At 40.7% G+C, this 26,744-nt stretch overlaps 1 protein-coding gene across 8 annotated transcripts in view; it reads right to left on the bottom strand.

Moving 5' to 3' along the window:
- TOX (thymocyte selection associated high mobility group box) overlaps positions 1-26,744 on the bottom strand; it is a 347,867-nt gene that overhangs the window by 120,277 nt on the left and 200,846 nt on the right. For all 8 annotated transcript variants that reach the window (XM_053250482.1, XM_053250485.1, XM_053250477.1 and 5 more), the window contains one exon: positions 6,247-6,489. In XM_053250482.1, coding sequence (XP_053106457.1) covers positions 6,247-6,489 — 243 coding nt within the window. The remainder of the gene's footprint in view (positions 1-6,246; positions 6,490-26,744) is intronic.

Here is a 26,744-nt window from a genome sequence, read left to right on the forward strand (position 1 = left end):
TTCAGATCCCATAATACTCGACATCACAGTGACATTTGAACTCCAGGGTCAAAATCTGACTTAGCTAAGGAAAAAATTGCTATTTTTTTATTTTTGGGATGGCAGGGAATAACCTAGTTTGCCAAGGCCATTTCTGAACTGAACCCAGACATGTTTACATATCATTTAAACCATGCACTGGCACAGTGTCCATCTCTCTCTCTCTTTCTCTCTCTCTCTCACACACACACACACACACACTCACTCACTCACCCTGCACTCCTACATGTGGTGTTGGCATGGAGTATCCATATTGAAGTCCAGAAAAGATACATGTACACGCTGGCAAAAGCAAGGGTCAGAAAAGTCACATATATGAGAACCCTGGAAACAAGTCTCATGGGTTTACAGGGTCACACTGATGCCTAAGGTTTACTCTCTGTATTAAAATTAAAAGGAAGGCTAAGGAGATTTTATTTAACATATTTGTATACCACCCACTACCATAGTCTCTAGGCGGTTTACAGCAATAAAACCAAGAAATTTCAACAATTAAATCATAAAAAATCAAATTAAAATACCTATTAAAACTACCAAACAGTTAAAAGGCTTGGCTGACGAGATGCTTCTTTAGATGTTTCCTCAAAGCCAATAGGGATAGAACAGCTCTAATCTCAGCAGGAAGTGCATTCCACTGCCCTGGGGCAACTACATTGAAGGTGAGCCCGTGGAATGCACTTCCTGCTGAGATTAGAGCTGCTCCATCCCTTTTAGCTTTGAGGAAACATCTAAAGACTCATATCATCAGCCAAGCTTTTTAGCTGTTTGGTAGTTTTAATGGGTATTTTAATTCGATTTTTAAAAATGTTTTAATTGTTGAAAATGCTTGGTTTTATTGCTGTAAACCGCCTAGAGACTATGGTAGTGGGTGGTATAGAAATATGTTAAATAAATAAATAAAATCTCCTTAGCCTTCCTGAGACTGATAAATCAGAAGCCCCTTTGCTAAACACACTTGCATCCCTTCCTGCAACCCACAGAAGCACATTCACCAATTTGATCCCCCAAGATCATTCAGTCCCTAGGCAAACAAAAGCCTACCATTCCAATTCACCTGGGCGATTCTCCTTGCATGAAACACCCACCACTTGTCTGGCGCCCAGACTGGCACATTAACATACTTCTTACCCCAACTTTATTTTATTTATTATTTATTTATTTGATTTCTATTCCACCCTTCCAAAAATGGCTCTGGGTGTTTTTTATCTCCTTGTCCACACCTGGAGGCCCAGGATCCCTGGAATTTTCCAAACGCATGGTTCTGACCCTATTTAAGGAGGCTGCATCAGATGCCTCTCTCTCTTGCCTTCCAGTCTTGACTCCAGGTTCAGGACTACATGCCAACTCTTCAGCAGGTATGTCAGAAGATACATTATCCTGTCCTTCCCATGTTTCCAGGGATTTTTATAATTTTCCTCCTCCTAGACCTCCTTCCCTATGCCATGTATGAGTGGCTGTGTATGGACATAAAGAATTAGATAGCTACGAATAGGTTAAGGTGATTTAGGATTTGCCACTTTCGTTTTTGGTATTAAAGGAATTTTGTTCTATTTTTTGTACCAGTTGGTAGGAGAAGGGGAGCCCAGCCCCTTCCCCTGGGGTGAAAGCATGCTCAGTCACAGCCAAACCTCATGAGCAGAACCGTCCATCCAGAGCACGATTTTATAGCAAAGAAATTCCTCTTATGCAACAAAGATGGATCCTGCTTCAGAGCAGACCATTCTCTGATATGAGTGCCTGGCCATAGAGATGTGCATGAGGGCTAGAGGGATTTTACTGCCTAGCCCAGTTGAAGGGGTCCATCCAAGCCTCAGAGAAGGGTGCCTCAGCAACATCTCTCTTGGTCCCAGTGACTGCTAAAAATAGTAAACATAAGCACCCCTTCTAAGAGCTTTCTCAATCAATCAATATTTATTATGCTTAACCATAGGTAACTGCATATAAACAAAATACTGTAATATCAAACAAAAACAACTAAAACAGGTGTCTTAAAAGAGGTGATGTTATAAAATATCATAAAATCAACATTCCTGATTACTTGAAATAAAACAGGCTTGTAATTTCCTAGCTGCCACTGCAAATAAGGCAACAGAATATGTTACATATGGATAATCATCACACAATAATTCTCACCTGCCTTATAAGATGACTTATCAGGGAATAGGTTAAGGAATGACCTATCAAGGATAGTTGTCAGATTTTCCCCCCATGATTCTGTATACAAGGGACAGAACAACAGATAATTATCTCAAATCTGGTCACAACCATAAATACATGTCCGCCCAGTCAGTAGAATATCCATATATCTCCCTTCCAATTTGGCAGAAGGCATCACCTGAAAGTGAAGTTCTGAGAAAGCTCTGTGAATCTGAGGATAGGTTAGAGTTTGAAAATAGGATGCCTCAGAATGGTTCCTCTTTATTCTAGGGGACCAGATTGAGAAACATGAGCAGTTTATTATTGCCCTATCCTCTGTGGTGTTCAAAAGCCCATTCTAGCAGCAATGGAGGGTAGCCCTGTCTCTGCCCTAATATGGGCCACTGGAGTACAAGGAGGAAGTCCTAGTATTTTTCTTAAAAAGTTGTTTTTAATAATCTCCACTCTTCTTTTACTTTCTCTCCCCAGATTTCTGCTCCATATAACAATTGAGAGATGGCTTTAGAAACACAGATCTTCAGAATGGGGTTCATCAATTGTCCCCCTCTAGAATAAAAGCAGTGTTTCAGCTGTGCATTAATTTTAGCACCTGCTAGCAAAGTGGCCTCCATGTGATGTTTCCAATTAATACTAACATCAGAGTTTACCCCTAAATACTTAAAGAATCACACTTGCTCCAGAATGTGCCCATCAAGTAGCCATTTGAAGTGTTGTGGTCTTTCCCCAAAGACCATTACCTTAGACTTGGAGTAATTTATTGAGAGTTTTTCCTCTTTACAGAAACTCCCAAACTTAGTTAACATTCTCTTTAAACCTAGTTTGTTTTGAGAAATCAAAATTAAGTAATCAGCATAGAACAAGATTACTACTTTTCGGGTTCTAACTGAGAGAAGTGAAGAAAGAAGGGGATGTCATACTTGCACCTATGCTGTTTACATATATATTAAAAAGGAAGGTGGGCAGTATACAGCCCTGTTTTACTCTAGTAATTTGAATTGTTTCTGTCAGAGTACCTTGAAGCCCGAATCTAATTCACATGCCATCGTTCCAATATAGCCCTTGAATGAGCCACACAGACGTCTTTTAACAATGTTGGTTGTAGCTAATTTAAGCCACAACTGACCCCTGTCCACAAGGTCAAATGCCTCAGAAAAAACTGTATATAGGCTGCATATACAGGTATATACTTATCTGGACCCTGAGTATATTTTGAGATTGACTGACGTCAAACATATCTGGTCCATCCTAAAGCCAGCTTGCTCCTCATGGATAATGAAGTTTTCTTCCTCCCAAATTGCAATTTATGGAGAAGATAACAAGCATACAATGTATAGGTCACATTAAGGAGATGGATGGGTCTGAAGTTCTTACGGTCTGGATCCCCTTTCTTATAAATTGGCACAATGCTAGTTGACCACCCTGTAGGAAAGTTACCTGTACTGTTTATCTGGGAGAATAACCTGGCTAGAACTGGAGCCCACCAGTCCACATCCAATATAAAGACCTCGGGAGGTAGCATATATTTCCCAGGAGCTTTCCCTGAATGAAGCATGGCAATTAAATCCTTAATTTCCATGATTTATTTATTATTTTGTTTATCTATCTTATTTATATACTGCCTGATTCTAAAGGCTCTGGGTGGTTCAGAAAAATAAACACAAGAAAAACACAATAAAACTGTAAAAACTGTTTAAAAAATTCTTTAAAAATTAAGAAATTTAAAACATGCAAAGTGGTAAAACTGCCGCCCTGTAACCAGAAGGTTACAAGTTCGATCCTGACCAGGGGCTCAAGGTTGACTCAGCCTTCCATCCTTCCGAGGTCAGTAAAATGAGTACCCAGAATGTTGGGGGGCAATATGCTAAATCATTGTAAACCGCTTAGAGAGCTCCGGCTATAAAGCGGTATATAAATGTAAGTTCTATTGCTATTGCTAAAAGCCTGGCTGAAAAAAATGTGTCTTAAGGACTCTTTTGAAGGCTGGCAGAGATGTCAAACCACAAATGTCTATAGGGAGCACATTCCACAGCCTAGGAGCGACTACAGAGAAGGCCTGCTCCCGAGTCACCAGCAGACGAGCTGACGACATACGGAGATGGACCTCTCTCGGTGATATCAATGTATGGTGCGGATCATGCAGAAGAAGGTGCTCTCCTAAGTAGCCCGGTCCTAAGCTGTTTAGGGCTTTAAAGGTAAACACCAGCACTTTGTATTTTGCCTGGAAACCTTTAGTAGCCAGCACGATTGCTTTAAAACAGGCATAGTAGTATGGTCTCTCCGAGACACCCCGGAGACCAATCCAGCTGCTGCATTTTGAACCAACTGAAGTTTCTGAACTACATACAAAGGCAGCCCCACATAGAGCACGTTGCAGTAGTCAAGCCTAGAGGTTACCAGAAAGTGTACCACAGTTCTGAGATCACTATTTTCCAGGAAAAGACGAAGCAGTCATAAAAAGAGCTCCTGGCCATAGCTTCAACCTCAAAAATCATTAGAGTGACTGGAGGACACTCCAATAAAATCATCATTGGGTTTCCTGGGCTTATTATGTTGATAGACCTTGTCATTCCAAAAGATATCACTGAAATGGGTGTACCACAGTGCAGGAGCAACTGGGGTAGCCTTTAAGAACTTTCCCAAATGATTTCCCCCATTTACCAAACTGCAAAATCTCTGTTCATTTCTCTCAAGCAGGGTTAGGCCCAGATTCTTCAAATTCTTGGTATAATAGATCATTTTCTTCTCTCTGAGCAGATTTTTGGCCTCCTTTCAGGACTGTGTTAAAGTGGCTAAGAGGTAGGCGTACCACTAAACCTGACCCTCCAAAGGTTCCATCAAAGCTGCAGAGCTACAACATCTCTCTTGATCCCAGCGACTGCTGAGAACTGGGAATGTAAGCACCCTTCTAAGAGCCTGGTTTCCCCACAAGACATCCCCTGTTCTGTTTTGCTGTTCAAGGTCACTTGGCTAGCCAGGGACTTCTCTAATCCTCAGGTGCCCATTTCAGAGTTCCCCATGGCAGTTGATTTGCATTTGCTTCAACGTCAGGCCCAGCCAAGCCTGATTAGCCCCGAACGTAGGATTCATCCCTGGTCTTTCCTAAACTACCTGTCCAAAGCCACTCGGACACCCGAAGTGGGCCGGACCCCTTGGAAATCCGGAAGGGTTTAATGTAAAGGGGAAGGTACAGAGCATGAGTTGTATTGTTAACCATAGGTACCAGAAGCCCTACACCGGTGGGGGGGGGGGCTATAGTTGGAAAGGCTACCTCATGACAGTACAGTCAAATGGAGAGCTGAAACACTTCTGAATTCTCCAGCAGACTGGCCCTCTCATGAAAAGGTTCATCCTTGGCCGGTAAGCCAGCATGAGGCCAAGTGTGTGTTCGGTCTTCTTGGACTCCTTGGCCCAGTCTGCTAGTCTAAGGACGCCCTTAGTTACAGTGAACCAAATCCCAGGAACCTTTGCCTGCCTTCATATGCATATCTCCACCTAGGAAATCGGTCTAAGCCCTCCCTCAAGTGCCAACCAACCAACCCCGGACCTTCTTCTGTTCTGACACCTGGAGTCCTCCTTCAGGATTCTTAGGCAAATCCTCAGGTCTGGTTCCCCCACCTCTATGTACTTTTCACACCAGAGAATCTAAACTACGTTACTAACATCAGAGAGTCTCATGTTTAGTCATATACATGAATTTGCTTTGATTTATTAGCAGTTAAGGTTTTTATTAGTGAAAAGTGTTAAACTTTAGAAAATCAATGTTTTTACATGTGGGTTGACTCATGTGTATACCTGTCACATGGGAATGCCCACTTATCCCTTGTTTTCAATTTTCCTTAATAAAACTTTGCTATTGAACTTTCGCTGTGTCTGTAATTGTCTTTTACACCCCTGCCAGCTTCTGATCTGGGGTGGGAGGGGGACTCATAAAAGCACAATGCAGCAGAAGGACATGCAGACAATAATGCAAGGTCTCAAAATTCTGCTAACAGAATGAAACAAGATATAATAATAGCATCTGAAATATACTTTGGAAGAAATATATCTTACCACAGACAGAGAATTCGAAAGCATCGTTCCATCTTGGCCAAGCATATTGGAGACTGTGATTTCAGGTAGATCCATGTTTTGTGGATGAAAAGGAAGCAGGCCATTATGGTTGATTGGGTGACACAGAGAAGGATAACCAGATTCTGTGTCATTCAGATGAACCAGTGAGTGGTCAGGTAATGAAGGAGGAGTGATAGGAGGTATGTTAAAATCTTCACTTTCAAGACTTTGGCCAGGAAAAGACTGTGGAAAGAAAAAAGGGAGGGTTTCAATTAAAATGTCCATAATTGAGCCTTAGGATAGGGTAGCATTAAAATACCTAAAACAAAGTAAGTGAAAGCAAAGAAATAGTACTACTCCTTTCCCAGCCCTACAGATATTAAGCAGTAGTTTCTACTTTGCACAAGAGAGACCATTTTAGACACTCATACATTATAATAAAGCAGTTTCACTACAATGCATGGAATAAAAATTGCCTCAAAGGCATAAAACCTTTGATATTTTCACAGCTTCCATTAGATGAATATTCTTTTCCCCCTCTCCCCACGGCTGAATTCAAGGGCCCATTACAATTTTCTAAGAGTCTTCATCGGGCTGAATACCTTTTTCATGGGAACTGGGGAAGAGGAATGCAATTTATAAAATTAACATTGGATCAAAAAGACTTCATAAAACTCTTTGCCACTCAAGAGCAAAAATAAAAGGAGGAAGAAAAAAAAGAAGTCTTGTTCTTGAATGTTGATTGAAGGTATACAGAAGAATATATACAATCATTTTGCTACAGTAGAAACAGCAAATTAACACAGAAACAGAGTGTACTGTATGGAAATACACTATGGCCCTGATTCAGCTACTGTATATTCTTGCCTAGATTTGCATGACTCAAATTGTGCATCTGTGAGTCAAGGGGGATTCTTGTTTATATCAACTCAGACAGTGTTTACCTGTTTGAAAATGAGGTGGTTAGATTTAATTTCTCTGTCCCTAAACAAATGTATGCTCTTACAGCTCTAAACATCTTTTTGGAGCCACAACACTTTGTTTCCAACTCAGTGCCTGGAATGTTGCAGGTAGTCTGAAACCATACATAGTACCTATTTGAACCCATGGCTCGTGTGTGCAAATGAACCATGTGTGTTCAGGAATAGGCTGTAGCTCAGTACTTTGTATGAAAAAGGTTCCAGGTTCAATCACTGGCATCTCCAGTTTTGAGAAGACTCCTAGTCTGAAACCTTGAAATGCCAAACGACATACAAAACAGTGATCTAAATGGACAATTGTCTGATTCAGTAAAATGCAACTTCTTAAGTTCAGATATATTTTACATGGCCAGTTCACATGGGAATGTTTGTGTAGAAGACTGCTCCCATGAATAATCACCCTAGCTCAGAAGTGGGAAAACTTGGCCCTCCAGCTGTTGTTGAACTGCAACTCCCATCACCCCCAGCCACATATAGTTCAAAATGTAGTTCACCAACAGCTGGAGGGCTAGGTTTGCCCACCCCTGCCCTAGCTAGATCAGGTTGTGTGTTTGCAGCCACATTTCAAACTGCAACTTGTGAATAAACTATGGATTGTTATTTTAAAACATAAATTAATGAAGTCATTCAACTAAATGATAATTTGATTTGTTAGATTTCGATTTTCTGCTGGCTAGTGGTGTTAATTGGGTAGATGGTAAATGGTCAACAGAATTGCAGGTAATAATTGTCTAATTAACAGTGAACCAACTGAATTATGCTGCATGTCAGAAAGACAAATGGTGAACATTTCTATAGAAAAAATGATTTTAAAAATATCAGGATAAATTGTGCTATTTTCGTTTCCACCAAACTTTTTACTTCCTTAAAGGATCTGCAATTGTATATTCCAAATGAAGGGCATAGTGGCAATGGGGCAGGTTAGCCTTGGACACTGTTATAGCAGCATTGCAACAGCTGAAATTATTTTGCCTTTGGATGCATGCTTGCTGTGGTGAAAACCTGTCACCCTATTCCTCTACCAGCTGTTTGGGAGAGGATAAGACTGCTCCTCACTGGGAGTCTCTAAGACCAAACCACTCCATCTCTACAGACCTCCTCATCCTTGGACATCCAAGCCTTAAATAAAGCCCTGCAATCAGGGCAATCCCAACCACCCTCTCCTAACTCCTACCTCTCCAATGTAGCTGCATGACTCCTCCCTCCTTCAGCTGTTGCCTGTCTTGCCAGCTGCTAAGGCCCTGCCTTCTCCTCTTCTTCACCAGGAGGCAACCTGTTCGGCCAGTCTGGCCCATCCGTGGTCTGTGGGTTCCTGGGTATCCTGGCTTTCCCTGACAACTGTGTAAGTTTCCAGCTGGCTTTGCCTGTACGCAGGAGCTGTATTACCTCCGTCTTCTTGTCCCCCCAACTGGGTGAGTACTCGGGCCTCCCTGTGGCCAACAGGAAGGCCTCTTATTGCTCCTATTGCTCCACCTATTGCTCAAGAAGTTCCTGCATAACTTGGGGAAAAATGCATAAAGCAAAAGCTCCAGTTCACCACTTAGTGGAACTGAATCTTCATAAGCTTATTTATTCATTCATTCAGTTTATATACCGCCCTTCCTAAAGTGGCTCAGGGTGGTGTACATTAAAATCAAACCACCTAATAAAACTAGTACTTTAAAAAAAACCAACCCAAAACCCACCACACATTTTAACCAGATTAAAATTTAAAAGCTAGACAATTTTTTGCTTCCAGGATCTTGCTTACAGTCCACTCATTTTTACCCTTTCCAACTATAGAGCACTATTCAAAGTCTTTTAAAAAGCAATGAGCAGCAGTTTGAACAGCATCATCTCAGTCATTCTCACAAGAGAAACAATAGCACAGCACTATGGAGGCTGCAGGTATATTTCTTTTTCTCCATATGCTTCCCTTTAGAATGGCCACTGACATTAAGGATGTGTAGGAGCAGTGGTGTAGACAAAGGGAAAGCTTGAGAAGCAACTTCTCACATTTTGGGAGGATGGAGAGAGATATGGGTTATTAGCCGGTGGTCCAAAACTGGGTGATCCAAAACTTTCACATTTTAAATGGATCAAGACAAGTATCAAGGACAATGTAATGGTGGGAGAAAGTGTACATGTTCAAGGTGGACTAGAAACAACGGAGAAATAAGTTGTATAATGCAAAGTAAGTGACGAGACCTGTTCAAAATATTATTTTTAATTTTAATTTTAGCTAATTTTAGTTTTGTTCTTGTGATATGTATTACTTTATTTGACCTATACACGGCTTTGAACCTTTGTACTGAAAGTATAAAGCTACAACAGATAGACTGAAGTAAATCAAAGACCACCTCTATACAATTTAAATCCACCACGTCTAATTCACTTTATTTAATCCAAGCATACATTTGCTGCATGAACTTTGACTTTCTAAACCAGAGAATTCATGGACCTGCTCTTATTATATTAAAGAAATGAAGAAACAGTGCAAGATATACTCTGGGAACAGTTAGTAGGCCTGTTGTACAAGAACCACAAATTGTGGCTTTAAAAATACTGCATCCAATTGTGCTGCCATTGAGAGTTGTCATTGACATTGTTGTACTTCACTGACCTAGAAGAATGACGAGTCAGGTGCTTTGAAAGTCCACCTTTTGTACAAAATGCAGCCTTCCATAGTATCACTGCTATGCCAACAGTCTCTGTTTGTGTGCTGTTGAAGTTGCATATGATGGATGGAATGTTCAGTCCATGCAAAGTGAACTCAGTAGTTTACAGACTCAGACAGTTTAAGACCAAACAAGACAGGTAGACATCCAACACCCATTTTTCCCTAACAAAAGGTCAAGCCATTGACTTGGGCACTTTGGGGTTTAAATTTGAAGTTAACCCCAATTTAAATTTGGGGTTAAATTATGAAAGGTTATTACTGAGAGCATATTAATGAGTGTGCTGGTGCTTGAATAGCCTGGAAATTTTAACCAAAGCCCACTTCAAGATGGCAACCACAAATAGTCAGTGTGGCTCCTGGGACATCAATTCCTTTCTGACCAGTGGCGGCTGGTGGCTCTTGGGGGTGCTAGGCAGGGCAGGTGCTGGAGGTGGGGCCTGGAATGGGCAGTGCTGGTGGCAGAGCATTGCAAATAACTAGAAAAGCTAATCACACACACACACACACCACCACCAATAGAGTCTTTATCCCTGAAAATAACACACAAAAGTTATTTTCAAACAAATGACATCTAAGACTGCTGTGTGGTATGGAGCTTAGGGTAATGAACTAGGACCACAGAGAACCAAGTTCAAATCCCTATTCAGCCATGATACTCAGTGGGTAATTCTGGCCAGTCAGATCTCTCTCAGCCTAATGTACCTCACAGGATGGTTATGAGGATAAAAATAACCATGTACATTGCTCTGGACTCCTTGAAGGAGTGGGATACACTATAAATGTAAACATGTTTGTTTTTTTTTAAAAAAAGAACATGTAGTTCCTCATCTAGAAGCATTAGCAACACCACTGCTGATGTTCAAGATTTATGGCTTTTATTGATAGCCCAACCTGTTGCCTTCCCTCACTTTGATTGATTGATTAAGTGCCATCAAGTCAGTGTCGACTCTTAGTGACCACATTGATTCTCTCAAGGATGGTCTGTCTTCAACTTGGCCTTTAATGTATCTCAGTGGTGCGTTCATTTCTGTCATAATGACAGAACTTCCAGTGACTGTTGCTGGTGTGTGTCTTATGTTTCTTTTTAGAATGTGAGCCCTTTGGAGACAGGGAGCCATCTTATTTATTTGTTATATCTCTTTGTAAACCGCCCTGAGCCATTTTTGGAAGGGCGGTATAGAAATTGAATTATTATTATTATTATTTCTTGTTTACACAGTCAGACAGTTGTTATTGACTGGTTTGTTTTATCCAGACATCGAGTCCTTCCCAAGGACCTGGGATGGCTGAATTTTATCATCAATACTGTTGGTTATTATAGATATCGTCGCAAAATATAGGCTGTTCCCAGTAAAGCTGCTTTTTGTAATTGGCTGATGGTGATTTCTGTGGCTCCTATGGTGTTGAGGTGCTCTTCAAGGTCTTTTGGAACTGCACCCAGGGCGCCAAATACCACTGGGATTATTTTGGTCTTTTTCTACCACAGCCTTTCAATTTCAATTTGTAGATCTTTGTATTTGGTGATGTTTTCTATTTCTTTTTCTTCTATTCTGCTATCCCCTGGTATTGCTATGTCGATTATTTTGACTTGGATTTCTTTCTTCTCGACTACAGTTATATCTGGTGTATTGTGTGGCAGATGTTTGTCTGTTTGTAGTCGGAAGTCCCATAATATTTTTACATCTTCATTTTCTTCAACTTTTTCAATTTTATGGTCCCACCAATTCTTGGCTACAGGTAGCTTGTATTTTTTGCAGATGTTCCAGTGTATCATCCCTGCTACCTTCTCATGCCTTTGTTTGTAGTCAGTCTGTGCGATCTTCTTACAACAGCTGATTAGGTGGTCCACTGTTTCATCTGCTTCTTTACAAAGGTGGCATTTGCTGTTTGTTGTGGATTTTTCTACTTTTGCTCTTATTTCATTTGTTCTTAGTGCCTGTTCTTGTGCAGCCAGTATTAAACCCTCTTTTTCTTTCTTCAAGTTGCCATTCTTAAGCCATTGCCAGGTCTTGCTGATGTCTGATTTTCCACTTATATTGTGCAAATATTGACCATGCAGGGGCTTATTTCTCCATTTTTCTGCTCGGTTCTTGACTTGTTCTTTCTTGTAGGCCTGTTTTGTTTCATTGGTGTTGAATAGTTTCTCGTTCTTGACCATTTGAAGTGCATCTTCTTCACTGTCCTTGATATATTCTTCAAGGCCTCTTTTCTCCTCCTCTACTGTTTGATGGACTTTCAGCATTCCTCTTCCACCTGAGCTCCGAGGGAGGTATAGGCTATCTACATCACTGCGGGGGTGCAGAGCATGATTGATGGTCATGATTTTCCTGGTCTTACGATCTAGCATCTCTAGCTCTGCCTCGCTCCAGTCTATTATTCCTGCAGTGTATCTGATAACAGGTATAGCCCAGGTGTTTATGGCTTGTATGGTGTTCCGCCATTGAGATTGGACTTGAGGATTTTTCTAACTCTCCTGATGTATTCACTTCCAATTTTTCTTTTAACTTCAGTTTGTGCAATGTTATCAGCCTGGAGAATGCCCAAGTATTTGTAACGTTCTTTCTCTTCCAGGTTCTTGATCTTGCTTCCATTGGGCAGTTCTATTCCTTCTGTTTTTGTTGTTTTTCCTCTTTTCATTATTAATGCAGCACACTTGTCTAGTCCAAACTCCATTGCTATATCGCTACTGAATATACGGACAGTGTTTAGCAGTGATTCGATTTCTGACTGGGACTTTCCATACAACTTCAGATCGTCCATGTACAGCAGATGGTTGATTTGACTTGATGTTTTAGATGTTTGGTATCCGAGGCCTGTTTTGTTTAGTATTTGTGAAAGTGGGGTCACGGTGATTACAAACAACAGAGGGGATAGTGAGTCCCCTTGGAAAATGCCTCTTCTAATGCTAACCTGTCCAAGTGCCTCGCCATTGATTTTTAACTGTGTACTCCACATGCTCATTGCTTTTTAAATAAATATCTGAATGTTTTTGCTGACACCAGTTGTTTCTAAACATTTTAGTATCCATGTGTGAGGCAATGAATCAAAGGCTTTCTTGTAGTCAATCCATGCAACACTTAGATTTGTTTTTCTTCTCTTGCAGTTTTCTAAAATCATTTTGTCAATCAGCAGCTGGTCTTTTGTGCCTCTGGTGTTCGGGCAATTTGATCCATTTGTTTGTTTTCCTGGCTGTCTCAGAAATCTTGTATTCTCAAAAATCTTCTCCAGCACCAAAGTTCAAGAGTGTCAATACCTTTTCTATCTTGGTTCTTCAAAGTCCAGCTTTCACATCTATAGAGTATCATGGAGAAAACTATTGACCGAACAATTCTAAAATGTGTAGGTATAGACATGTCACTGCCTCTAAATATCCTCCCCAAGGCCTTCATTGCTACCCTACCAAGTGCTATTCAGTGGTGTATTTCTTGACTGGATCCTTTACTGTTGATGGTCAATCCTAAAAGGCAGAAGCTATCCACCACATCAATGTCTTGATTATCAATTCCAAAGCTGGTTGCTGTTCTTGTTTTCATTAGTTTAGTCTTCTTTACATTTAGTTGTAGTCCCATTTTTAACTATGCTCCTTGACTTTCATTACTAGAGCATGCAGATCATCCACATTCTCAGCTATCAGAGTGGTGTCATCAGCATAGCACAGGTTATAGAGGTTTTTTCCTCCAGCGTTAAAACCATATTCCTCTTCGTCCAATCCAGCTTCTCTCAGTATATGTTCAGCGTATAAACTGAATAAAGAAGGCGAAAGTATACAGCCTTGTGTTACTCTTTTGTCGATCTGGAACCAGTCTGTTTCACCATGTTCCGCCTGGACTGTGGCTTCCTTTCCTGTGTGTAGGTTTCTCATGAGAACAAGATGTTCTGGGATGCCAATTTTCCTAAGGGTATTCCACAACTTGGCATGGTCAACACAATCGAAGGCTTTTCTGTAGTCAATAAAGCACATATTGACTTATTTTTGATATTATTTGGCTTTCTCAGTTATCCAGCATGCATGAGCAATGTCTCTTGTTCCTCAGCCTTTTCTGAAACTAACTTGAATATCCGGCATCCCCCTTTCCATATAGGGCTCTAATCTGTGTTGGATGATCCTGAGCATTATTTTGCTAGCATGTGAAATTAAGGATATTGTGCGATGGTTTGCACAATCTGTTAAATCTCTTTTCTTTGGTATGGGTACGTAGACTGACCTCTTCCAATCTGTTGGTCATTGTGTCATTCTCCAAATTTGCTGGCATAGTTTGGTTAGAGCATTGATTTATTCTTCTGTTGCCTGCCATATTTCTGTGGCTATTCTATCGATTCCTGTAGCCTTCTGACTTGGTAATGACAGGAGTGCTGGTTTAACTTCATCTTCCTGTACTGGAGGTACTTGCAAGTAGGGAATATCTTCTAGAGTATCTTGGATGTTGATGTTCCTGCTGTATAGATCAGATCTTCAGTATAATCCTTCCATCATTGTTTGATCTTCTCTGAATCAGGTACTATGTGTCCTTTGGCATCCCTTAATCTACCAATTCAAGGTTGGAACATCCTTCTGAATTCAGAGATATTTTGGAAAACATTTCTTGTTTTTCTGTGTGTATTTCCATCCTCATGGTCTTTACAGATGTCATTGCAGTACTGCTCCTTGTCTCTTCTAACAGCTTTCTGAAATTTCCTATTAAGTTCCTTCACTAGGTCTTTATCTTTCTTGACTTTGGCTTCTCTCCTCTTCTGGGCAATTTCTACCGCCTGTTCTGACATCCATTTTGCTTTCTTCTGTTTCTTGGTCTTTGGCAGTCTCTTTTCACATTTGTCTTTAACAATTTCTTTTATTTCATTCCAAAGTTCCTTTGGTTCCCTATCAGTGAGTTTCAGAACTTCAATGTTTTCTCCTTGAAAACAGTGGGTACATTTGAAAATGGTGGGTACATTTTCAAGGTCACATTGTGGAAACTAGATAGCTTTGTTTTTCTGCTTTAGCTTGACTTAGAACATGCACATGAGCAGTTCATGATTGGTTCTGCAAGTGGCCCCCAGCCATGTCTTTGCTCTTATAACTGAGCTCTTCCACCTCCTTGCACCAATAATGTAATCAATTTGATTTCTAACCTCCTCTTCTTCTGCATCAGTCGTTGGGGCACAGACTTTAAAAACTGTCATGTTTAAGGGTTGTTCACAAAATCTAATTGATATTAATCGGTCACTGACCACATTATACCCAAGTATTGTACTCCATCTGGTGATGTCCTTATGTATAAGTGCCGCTTTGGTTGTTTGAAGAATGTGTTAGCAATGAAGAGATCACTGGATTTCAAGCATAGACTTGAAAAATTGTCATGTTAAAGGGTTGTTCACAAAATCTAATTGATATTAATCAGTCACTGACCACATTATACCCAAGTATTGTCATTGCTATAGCCCTCCTGATTGTGAAAGCAACACTGTTCTTCGTTTCTTATGTCCTGAGTAGTAAACAGTATGATTTTCTGACAAAATGTCCAATTCCAGTCCATTTTAATTCACTGATGCCCAAGATGTCAATCTGTGGTCAATTCATCTTTCACTGTGTTGAGCTTTCCCATATTCATGCTTATTACGTTCCACATTCCCATTGTAATTCGGTCTTTGCAGATTCGGATTTTCTTTTCCTGCATGGCAACATCAGCCACTAGACCTCCAAAAGGATTTAGCCTAACTGCGTCATAAACACTATTGGTACTCTGAGAGATCCTCATCTCTTCCTCAGTTGCATGTTGAGTACCATTCCACCTGTGGATCCCACCATCTGGCACTATATCAACAATCATTCTATCTCGAGTATCCATGTGGTTTCCTTGGTAAAATACAGGAGTGGTTTCCAATTGCCTTCTTCCATGCCAAATGAAATGATGCCTTTGTCAGTGTCACTAAAATGACCATCCTTCCTATATCACTGCTGCCCAATATAGGTGCCTGCTTGTTTTAGCTGAACAGTGGAGGTGACATTCATGCCTTGGGTGACCTAATTGGGAGTATACCTCCCAGAGTACTTCACTCATCCCTCCCAGGAACACCCCCCGCCATGATGAGGCAGCATAGCAGGACTTGGGTGGGGTCCCGTACTTTACTTGGTCAAATAAAAATCAGTGCTGTAAATGAAAGCCACATATATTGAAGACCGAAACTGAGCACACAATACACAAATGAAAAGGGGAAGTAAGCAAGCAACAATGCAAGGACCACCATGCACACCTATTCACCCCACCCCACCCCTTCCTTTTCTTTCGTCAACTCTTTTTTACCCCACATTTGGCAAAATATATATAAAAGAAAATCACTAGATATACAGGTATAAATACTATGACATCTGACTTAGCAACACTCCTACAAGAAGCTGCCAATGTTAAATTTCTCCTATTTAGGTGGCTAGAAGTTGGGTGAAGAACTACCAAAAGCATGGCAAGGGTTTTTTTCCACAGTGAATTGCAGGTACAGCCTTTGGGTAGAAACAAGTCAGAAACCCAGTGTAATGTAGTGGTTAAGAGTGCTGGATTAGGACCAGGGAAACCAGAGTTCAAATCCCCATTCATCCATAATACTTGCTAGGTGACTCTGGGCCAGTCACTTATCTCTCAGCCTAACCTACTTCACAGAGTTGTTGTGAGGAGAAATTTTAAGTATGTAGTACACAGCTCTGGGCTCTGTGGAGGAAGAGCGGGTAAAAATATTTTAAAAAAAATATTAGAAGAAAACCTTTGGAAGTAGTATGTGGCTATAAGGGCACCTTCTCAAACCAAACAACATAGCTGTCTATGGAGGGAAAGAGAAAAAATTCAGAATGTGGTAATGGTCAGGCAGAGAGCTCTAAAAATTTTCACACAGGTACTGCAGGATGGCTGTTCTCTGTATATTTAATTTGAAATGAACCAGTTAATATTATTTTAAAGAAATTAAGCCAAAATCACACCATTCAAAATTAAGTGATGTAACTGTAAATTTCAGTAACTGAAATTAAATACACAGAGTCTGGCCGTCCTCCAGTGATTGCAAACTAAATTTCAGAGCTCTATGACCAGCCATTCTCTAACATATAATTTTTCCATGGACGACTTCTTTTTTTTAACATAGCTGGTCAACAAAGATGGTGTTTGTTGTGAGGTGTGTGTGTGTGTATATATATATATATATATATATATATATATATATATATATACACACACACACACACACACACACACACACACACACACACACACACACAAACTTATATCACACATAGAAGAATACATATAGTGGGATAGAAATACGAAAGTTTGGTAATTAATAAATTAATTAATGTTAATCAGAAAATAATAAAATATTTGCAATTCTTGATCTTGAACCACTAGCAACACTGTATGAAGCAGAGGGGAGCAGTACCATCCATAAAAGCCACATGAACTGAGGAACCAATCTTAATACCACATACATGCTTACCAAGATGGTCGTGTCTTTTCCCTCCTGGGCAATGAGTGTCAAACTTAAAGAACAGGCTGTTAATTCTGTACATTAGCTGCAATCACAAAACAGAGTCATGTGCCTGCAAATTATGTTTGCAAGGACACTTGCCATCCCTCCACCCATTCAGAGGTTTGCTCTGCTAAAGCTATTTCTGTAAAGCTGCCCTGCTTCATTCAGGAAACAGGTATAAGAACAGAGCCATCTCATCAGAATATATCAAGAATACAATTTAGCTCACCAACACTAACAGCAATGTATCTAGACATCTGTAGAGTCTAATGCCAGAACACAGTGGGATTTCCCAATACATGTCGGTTATCACTGTTTTGGGATCCCTGAGCTTGCCCTCTCACACTACCCTTGGATTTCACCAAGCCCCACTTTCCCATGTTTCACAGGTGAAGTATTTGAACCTGGGTTTCTTGCATCCAAACCCAACTTTTAAACCATCATACTATACAGATGCACTCTCTCCCTTTTGCTAAGATTTAGTCATAATTTTGCTAAGATTAACCATAATTACCCAGGTGGTGGAAAGTTGTGGAAATTTGGCTTCACACCTCTGCTCAGCCATACATAGGCTAGTGATTTGGCGGAAACTATCTCTCAGTTTCAGTACTCATATCAGCTAAATGAAAATAGCATTAATGAGTCTCAAAGGAGTAGCAATGTAACAGTCTTTGCCCAGGACTTCATCAGCAAAAAATAAAATCAAAAAGAATACCCCAGATATATCAGCAATACGAGTTTTGATGGCAAATATATGATTGAACACATTCTCTGAATGCACCTAGTACCAATTTTCATTTTTTGAGTGGAGCAGTGACAGAACTGCAAAACACACAATGCCCTAAAAATACATGAAACTACTCCTACTATTTATACCACTTTTCAACAACAACAACAACTACTACTACTACTACTACTACTACTACTACTACTACAGTTCTCAAGGTGGTTTGCAGAGAAAAAGAACAATAAAGAGAAGATGGTTCCCCATCCCCAAAGGGCTCAAAATCTAAGAAGACACAAGATCGGAAACAGCTACTGGAGGAACACAGTGCTGGAGTTGAACAGGACCAAACGGTTGGTCTCTCCCTGCTTAATATAAAGAGAATCACCGCTTTGAAAGGTACCTGATTACTCAATTAGCAGGGATTTAGCTGAGTCAGATCATTGGTCTAGCTAGCTCAGTATTGTCTACACTGATTGGTAGCAGCTCTCCAGGGTTTTAGAGAGATATTTCACAGCACTACCTGGGGATGCTGCCAGGGACTGACCCTAGGACTTTCTGCGTGCAAAGAGGTGCACTACCAGTAAGCTTCTGATCCTCCCCACCTTGAGCTTAGTTAGAAACCTCAGTATAGCTCTGACAGCTCTTATGTCAATTCTGACCCACTTTTTTGCTTGCTCTCGCTCGTCACTTTCAGTATCTTTAAAAAAAAATTGCAACTTTACATATATCACAGCAATTTTTAACCTGCATTTCCATTTCAAGTTCAACCTCCCGCCCCATTACCACCCCCAAAGCATTCTTGAAGTTATCTATGCAGTGTCCAGCCCATGAATGTAGTTCTTATCATTTCTTGTTTACACAGTCAGACAGGTGTTATTGACTGGTTTGTTTTACCCAGACAATGAGTCCTTCCCAAGGACCTGGGATGGCTGAATTTTATTATCAATGTTCTTGCTGTTATTATAGATATTGTCACAGAATATAGGCTGTTCCCAGTAAAGTTGCTTTTTGTAATTGGCTGATGGTGATTTCTGTGGCCCCTATGGTGTTAAGGTGTTCTTCAAGCTGTTCTGGAATTGCACCCACTGCACCAATTACCACTGGGATTATTTTGGTCTTTTTCTGCCACAGCCTTTCCATTTCAATTTGTAGATCTTTGTGTTGTGTGATTTTTTCTATTTCTTTTTCTTCTATTCTGCTATCCCCTGGTATTGCTATGTCAATTATTTTAACTTGTTTTTCTTTCTTCTCGACTACAGTTATATCTGGCATAATGTGTGGCAGATGTTTGTCTATTTGAAGTCGGAAGTCCCATAATATTTTGGCATCTTCATTTTCTACAACTTTTTCAATTTTATGGTCCCACCAATTTTAGCTTGTATTTTTTGCAGATGTTCCAGTGTATCATCCCTGCTACCTTGTCATGTCTTTGTTTGTAGTCAGTCTGTGCGATCTTTTGACAACAGCTGATTAGGTGGTCCACTGTTTCATCTGCTTCTTTACAAAGGCGGCATTTGCTGTTGTTGACTTTTCGACTTTTGCTCTTATTGCATTTGTTCTTAGTGCCTGTCCTTGCGCAGCCAGTATTAAACCCTCTGTTTCTTTCTTCAGGTTGCCATTCTTAAGCCATTGCCAGGTCTTGCTGATGTCTGATTTTCCACTTATATTGTGCAAATATTGACCATGCAGTGGCTTATTTTTCTATTTTTCTGCTTGGTTCTTGACTTGTTCTTTCTTGTAGACCTGCTTTGTTTCATTGGTGTTGAATAGTTTCTCGTTCTTGACCATTTGAAGTGCATCTTCTTCACTGTCCTTGATATATTCTTCAAGGCCTCTTTTCTCCTCCTCTACTGTTTGATGGACTTACAGCATCCTGCTTCCACCTGAGCTGCGAGGGAGGTATAGCCTATCTACATCACTGCGGGGGTGCAGAGCATGATTGATGGTCATGATTCTCCTGGTCTTATGATCTAGTGTCTCTAGCTCCGCCTGGGTCCAGTCTATTATTCTTGCGGTGTGTCTGATAACAGGTATAGCCCAGGGGTTTATGGCTTGTATGGTGTTCCTGCCATTGATTTTGGATTTTAGGACTCTTTTAACTCTCCTGATGTATTCACTTCCAATTTTTCTTTTAACTTCAATGTGTGCAATGTTATCAGCCTGGAGCATGCCCGAGTATTTGTGATGTTCTTTCTCCTCCAGGTTCTTGGTCTTGCTTCTATTGGGCAGTTCTATTCCTTCTGTTTTTGTTATTTTTCCCTCTGTTCATTATTAATGCAGCACACTTGTCTAGTCCAAACTCCATTGCTATATCGCTACTGAATATACGGACAGTGTTTAGCAGTGATTCGATTTCTGACTGGGACTTTCCATACAACTTCAGATCATCCATGTACAGCAGTTGCTTTATTTTACTGGATGTTTGGTATCCAAGGCCTGTTTTGTTTAGTATTTGTGGAAGTGGAGTCATGGCGATTACAAACAACAGAGGGGATAGTGAGTCTCCTTGGAAAATACCTCTTCTAATGCTTACCTGTCCAAGTGTCTTGCCATTGATTGTTAACTGTGTACTCTACATGCTTATTGCTTTTTAAAAATAAATATCTGAATGTTTTTGCTGGCACCAGTTGTTTCTAAACATTTTAGTATCCATGTATGAGGCAATGAGTCGAAGGCTTTCTTGTAGTCAATCCATGCAACACTTAGATTGGTTTTTCTTCTCTTGCAATTTTGTAAAATCATTTTGTCAATTAGTAGGTGGTCTTTTGTGCCTCTGGTGTTTGGGCAATTTCGTTTCTGTACAACTGGAAGCTGTTTGTTTGTTAGTAAGTGTTGCATTACTTCATCTGCTATTATTCCATCTTATTTATTTATTATATTTCTGTGTAAACCACCCTGAGCCATTTTTGGAAGGGTGGTATAGAAATCAAATTATTATTATTATTCCAGTTAATAATTTGAACATGGTTGGCAGGCAGGTTATCTGTCTATAATTACTTGGAACTGCATCTTTTGCTGGGTCTTTCATTATGAGATGAGTTTTCCCAGTTGTTATCCCTTGTTCAATATCACCGCCTTGCAAAATGTGATTGAACAGTTTTGATAATTGTTTATGTAGGCTTGTTAGGTGTTTAAGCCAAAAGCCATGAAATTCATTGTCGCCTGGTGCAGTCCAATTTTTAATTTTCTTTGCTCCTTTACTTATTAATTCTGGTGTTATTATTAGATCTTGCATTTGTTGGTTACATTTTTCGATCTCTTTCACCCAGCCTGCTTTTTTATTATAATCTATTGGATTGTCCCATAACTTCCCCCAGAATTGCACTGTTTCTTCTTTATTTGGTGTTTCTAAGTTTCTTGCAGTTTCTCCTTCTATGCTTTGGTAGAAACATCTCTGATTCGACTGGAATTGGGGATTTTGCCTGTGTTGTATAATTCTGGCTTCATATCTGCTAATCTTCTTTGATACTGCTGTTATTTGCTGCTTTATTATTTCCAGGACTTCTCTAATTTTCCTTGAATCTAGGTGGTATTTTTGGATCAGATACTGTTTGGTGTTTTCATTCTTCAGCTTCTTGTCTTTCATATCTTTCAATTTACTAGCATCTTATCTAAGGCTGGAGATTTTATTTTCGAATCTAATCTTCCATTTAGGTGATGTACTACTTTCTTTTTTTACAGGTCCACTGATCTTATATCCGAGCTCTTGTATTGTTGTTGTTGCTGCACTGTACATTAGTTGGTTTGTTTCTTGCGAATTGTTGGTGGTTATTTCTGCAAGTGCAACATTGACATCTTTTAATACCTGAGCAAGTTGTCTTTTGGCAACTGTTTTTAGAGCTGGAAGTCGAACCCTGGTGGTTGTTTGGTTCATGTGCTCAGTTATTCTTTGCTTTAGTTCTTGTTGCTTTTCTGTTAAATGGCATTTGGGTTTTTGAGGTGAAGGCAAAGGGGAGGTTGCCTGGTTTTGATTTTGAAACAGTTCAGCAACAGTGGCATCCTCTATTTCCAACACCTCCTCCTCCACCTGCGCCTGAGCACCTTCTTCAGTTGGTGGTAATTCTTCTTCCATATCTTGAGCCTGTGTTGCTCATTGCAGTTCTTCCAGCTCAACTCCTGTGAATACTTTATTTCTTATTATGAATCATCTCTGGTCTGCTAGCCTTTGTGCTGTTATTTCTGCATATGGATGCTTCTCTTTCCAAATTTGGTACATTCTTTTAAAATAACCTCTTCTAGTTGGACTAGACTTGTAATAGCAGATCATTATTTCCTTGTTGGCATTTTTCGTATATTTTTTCCGGTTAAGTGATGTTTCTTCCAGTAACCTTCCAGTCTCCAGCCCTGGTTGCTCAACAGAAGATCCTGAGTCCTGTAGCGCACTTGTCACCAGATGTCCAGGGACTCCAGCACCTGGCATGGTCCTTGTTGACCCGGGCAATGACTGATCCGGTATAGATTTATTAAAGTTACATCTCACCATTATTATTATTTATTTATTTATTGACACAGTCAGACAGGTGTTATTGACTGGTTTGTTTTATCCAGACATCGAGTCCTTCCCAAGGACCTGGGTTGGCTGAATATTGTTGTTGTTGTTGTTGTTGTTATTTCAATCTCTATAACGCCCTTGCAAAAATGGCTCAAGGCAATTTACACAGAGAAATAATAAATAAATAAGTTGGCTACCCTGTCCCCAAAGGGCTCACAATCTAAAAAGAAACATAAGATAGACACCAGCAACAGTCACTGGAGGTACTATGCTGAGGGTAGATAGGGCCAGTTACTCTCCCCCTGCTAAATAAAGAGAATCACCATGTTAAAAGGTGCCTCTTTGCCCAGTTAGCAGGCATTGGCATTCCTTAAATTCAAACATGCTGTGGCCAGCTGTACCCAGCCAGCCAGCAGCACCTGATAATGAGCAGTGAAGGGAAGTGGGACGAGGTGGGAGTGGAAGAGGGACATGGTGGGAATGAAGGCAGTGAGCTCTCATTAGTGATGAGAGCCAGCCAAGCCTGAGCAAGGAGGCGCATACTGCTTCCCGAGGTGGCAAGCCCGCTGTGCTCCTTCAGCCAGTTGGCCAGGTAACTCTTCCCAGAAGGGGAAGCACATTTGCCTAAGGAACACAGCAGGGCCTCCATCTGAGGAAGCAGGCACAACTCTTTGGAACAGTCAAGTCAGCTGGACCCATGAGAGAAGGAGCACAGTGGGGCCGCTGCATGGAGAAGCAGCAAGCCAACCTCATCGCCCCGAGTGTTTTTGCTTATTAATTTTTTTTTGAAACCTTTCTTAAAGAAATTGTTTAAAAAACATTTCTTCTTTTGGTAACATTGGTGATGTTCACCCAATGTTAGTACACAGTCAACAGAACACTTCTCTATGCTGCTTGGGCTGTCTGATCAAAATAGCTTTCTCCTTCGCAATGCATAAAATAAAATAATGACATTCCCCTTCCAGGTGTCCTGATTGGCTGCCTTAGGAGTCAATCAGCCTGGTCTCCTACCTGATTGGTTCAAAGTGGATCAAACACTACCCATTTCCCAAAAAATGGCTCCTGCCTCAATAATATCAATATTTTAAAAGCTTGGTATCTTTTCACTTGCTTGTTCAAAAGGTGGTACCAATGCCTACCTCATAACCTTTAGTTGCAGGCTAGGCAGGATATAACAGAGGGAGCCAGCTAGATAGTAGAGGGAAACAAAATGGTGATAACAGGGGGAGCAGAGACAAAATGGCTGAAGCAATTTTTAAGGTGAGCGCCATCCACTCTGCCCACAGTATAGATCCACCCCTTCTTAATAAACAGGAGGAAAACCTCACAATTTATTTCTGGGTGGCAAAGAGCACTACTGTAGACTGGGGAAATCAGCACAAATCACTCTGCCTTTGATCTGTGTGCATTCTGCTGCTCAACAAGACATTTGTTCATTCAATTTACATACCGCCCTTCCTAAAGTGGCTCTGAGCAGTTTACATTAAAAATAAAGACATATAATAAAACAATTAAAATTTGAAAAATTAAACCAGATTAAAATTAAACTAGATATCATTAAAAGACAGGCTAAAAAGATGGGTATTTTTGAAAGCTTCCAAGGAAGACAATCAACTTATGCTCACAGGGAGCACATTCCACAACCTAGGGGCAACAACAGAGAATGCCCAATCCCAGGTTACTACCAGATGAACAAGTGACACCTGAAGATGGATTCTTCCTGATTATCTTAATGAGTGGTGGGATCTTGTAGAGAAAGGTGCAGTCTCAGGTAACCCAGACCTAAGCCATTCAGGGCTTTAACGGTAATAACCAGCACTTTGTACTTTGCCCAGAAACATATTGGCAGCCAGTGCAACTGTTTAAGAGAGGAGAGCTGGTCTTGTGGTAGCAAGCATGACTTGTCCCCATAGCTAAGCAGGGTCTGCCCTGGTTGCATATGAATGAGAGACTTGATGTGTGAGCACTGTAAGATATTCCCCTCAGGGGATGGAGCCGCTCTGGGAAGAGCAGAAGGTTTCAAGTTCCCTCCCTGGCTTCTCCAAGATAGGGCTGAGAGAGATTCCTGCCTGCAACCTTGGAGAAGCCACTGCCAGTCTGTGAAGACAATACTGAGCTAGATAGACCAATGGTCTGACTCAGTATATGTCGGTTTCCTATGTTCCTATGTGATCTCTCCAGGATACCCGACCAATCTGGCTACCACATTTTGAACAAACTGACGTTTCCGAACTACGTACAAAGGCAGCCCAACACAGAGTGCATTGCCGTAGTCCAGCCTGGAAGTTACCAGCTGGTGTACCACTGTATTTAGATCATTCTCCCCAAGGAATGGGTGGAGTTGCCAAATTAATCCCAGCTAGTAAAAAGTGCTCCAGGCCACAGCTCCAACCTGAGGCACCAGGGTGAGACCCAGGTCCAAGAGCAGTCCCAAGCTACAAACCTGTTCTTCTTGGGGGGGGGGGTGTAACCTCATCCAGAACAGGAAGTTCTATCCCGTCTTGCAGGTTAGGACCTCCAACAACTACCACCTTCATATAGCTTGGATTCAGTTCTGTTTATTATCCCTCAACCATCCTATTGCTGCCTGTGGGCAGACATTTAAGGGACTGACACTATTTCCTGATATCTATGAAAAGGGGAAATAGATTTGGGTATCATCAGCATGTTGATAACACCTAGCACCAAATCCCCTGATGACCTTTCCCAGTGGTTTCATGTAGATGAAAGACTCCATATAGCTTATCACCCCTTTCCCCTATGGGTTGCATGGAAATTGCTATTTGTTCAATGGCTAACCCCAGCTTGACACTGCATCATTGCAATCTGACTCCTTTGCCATTATTCTGTGGATAGATATCTGATTCTCAGCTGTCTCCCTTCTCTTATGCATAACGTATGTATAGATCACAATAACTTCATAACTGGCATAGAAGCTGTCTTATTGCTCAGACCATTGCTCCATCTAGCTCAGTACTTTCTACCAAGACTGGCAGCAGCTTCTCCAAGGTTGCAGGCAGGAGTATCTTGCAACCCTTTCTTTGAGATGCCAGGGAGAGAACTTGGAACCTTCTGCATGCAAGCATGCAGGTGCTCTTCCCAGAGTGGCCCCATTCCCTAGGGGGGGATATCTTACAGTGCTCACACATAGTCTCCCATTCAAATGCAAACCAGGGCAGACTCTGTTTAGCAAAGAGACAATTCACTCTTACTACCACAAGGCATACCTATAGCTGGGAGCAACTGTCAGTTGTTAGAAAAAAATCATTTTGCATTTTTCTGAAATTTATGAATAATGATTGGGCAGCAACAATTATGAAGATCTTGCTTTTGATGTCCAAGTATTGTTCAACATTTTTCAACTCTGCATAAAGAAGTCTGGAAAGGATGAAACTATAATACATTCCTGTACCGATCTTCAATCTGCTATATAAATCATCTTAACACTCAGTAAGAATTGTCCAACATCACCGATATCTTCAAGTCAATGGTCCTGCAAACATTTTTTTTTATTTCTTTATTGCAAAGACAACAGCAATAAATCACAATCATTTTAAAAACTCACAGTGTATTACTTTATCACACAGAAGTTATCAGGATCATATTGCTGCAGAGGTACAACATTTTCCCCCTGTAGTGCTCATCAATTTCTTTAATTCACATTAGATAAAGGGCAGTGCTTCAAGCAAAACATTAATTTTCCACTACAAGACCGAGAGAATGTTGACTGCTGCATAACTGATTATATTTTTAAAGCAGCAGAGTCCCCTGAAAGAAAATAGGTATGCGTTAATTAAGCTTACCGCTCCAATATTTCTTTCACTATTTACATAAAATGGTGAAAAAAAGTATCAGAAGCAAGGAATCTTATATTCAGGAAGCCAAAAACAACCATTAAAACACAGCAACCTCAGCTAAGGTAAAACCCCTTTACCAGAGAGTTAAGGCAGTTTAAAGTGCCACCAGTGGTGCAATCCACTTGCACCAGATTAACAGCAATTGTCCCAGCAGTATCTGGCATTACCTCCTCCACAATTATCTGGGAAATGGAAAATCCTTTCCATGCAAAGGAAAATCAGTGTGGTCCAATTGTAGCAGTACACACTGCTTCTCCTTAAATGGCGACAGATGAACAGTGGCGGCAGGAATAGG

This window comes from Hemicordylus capensis, chromosome 4 (genome assembly GCF_027244095.1).
Source record: "Hemicordylus capensis ecotype Gifberg chromosome 4, rHemCap1.1.pri, whole genome shotgun sequence".
Classification (NCBI taxonomy): domain Eukaryota; kingdom Metazoa; phylum Chordata; class Lepidosauria; order Squamata; family Cordylidae; genus Hemicordylus; species Hemicordylus capensis.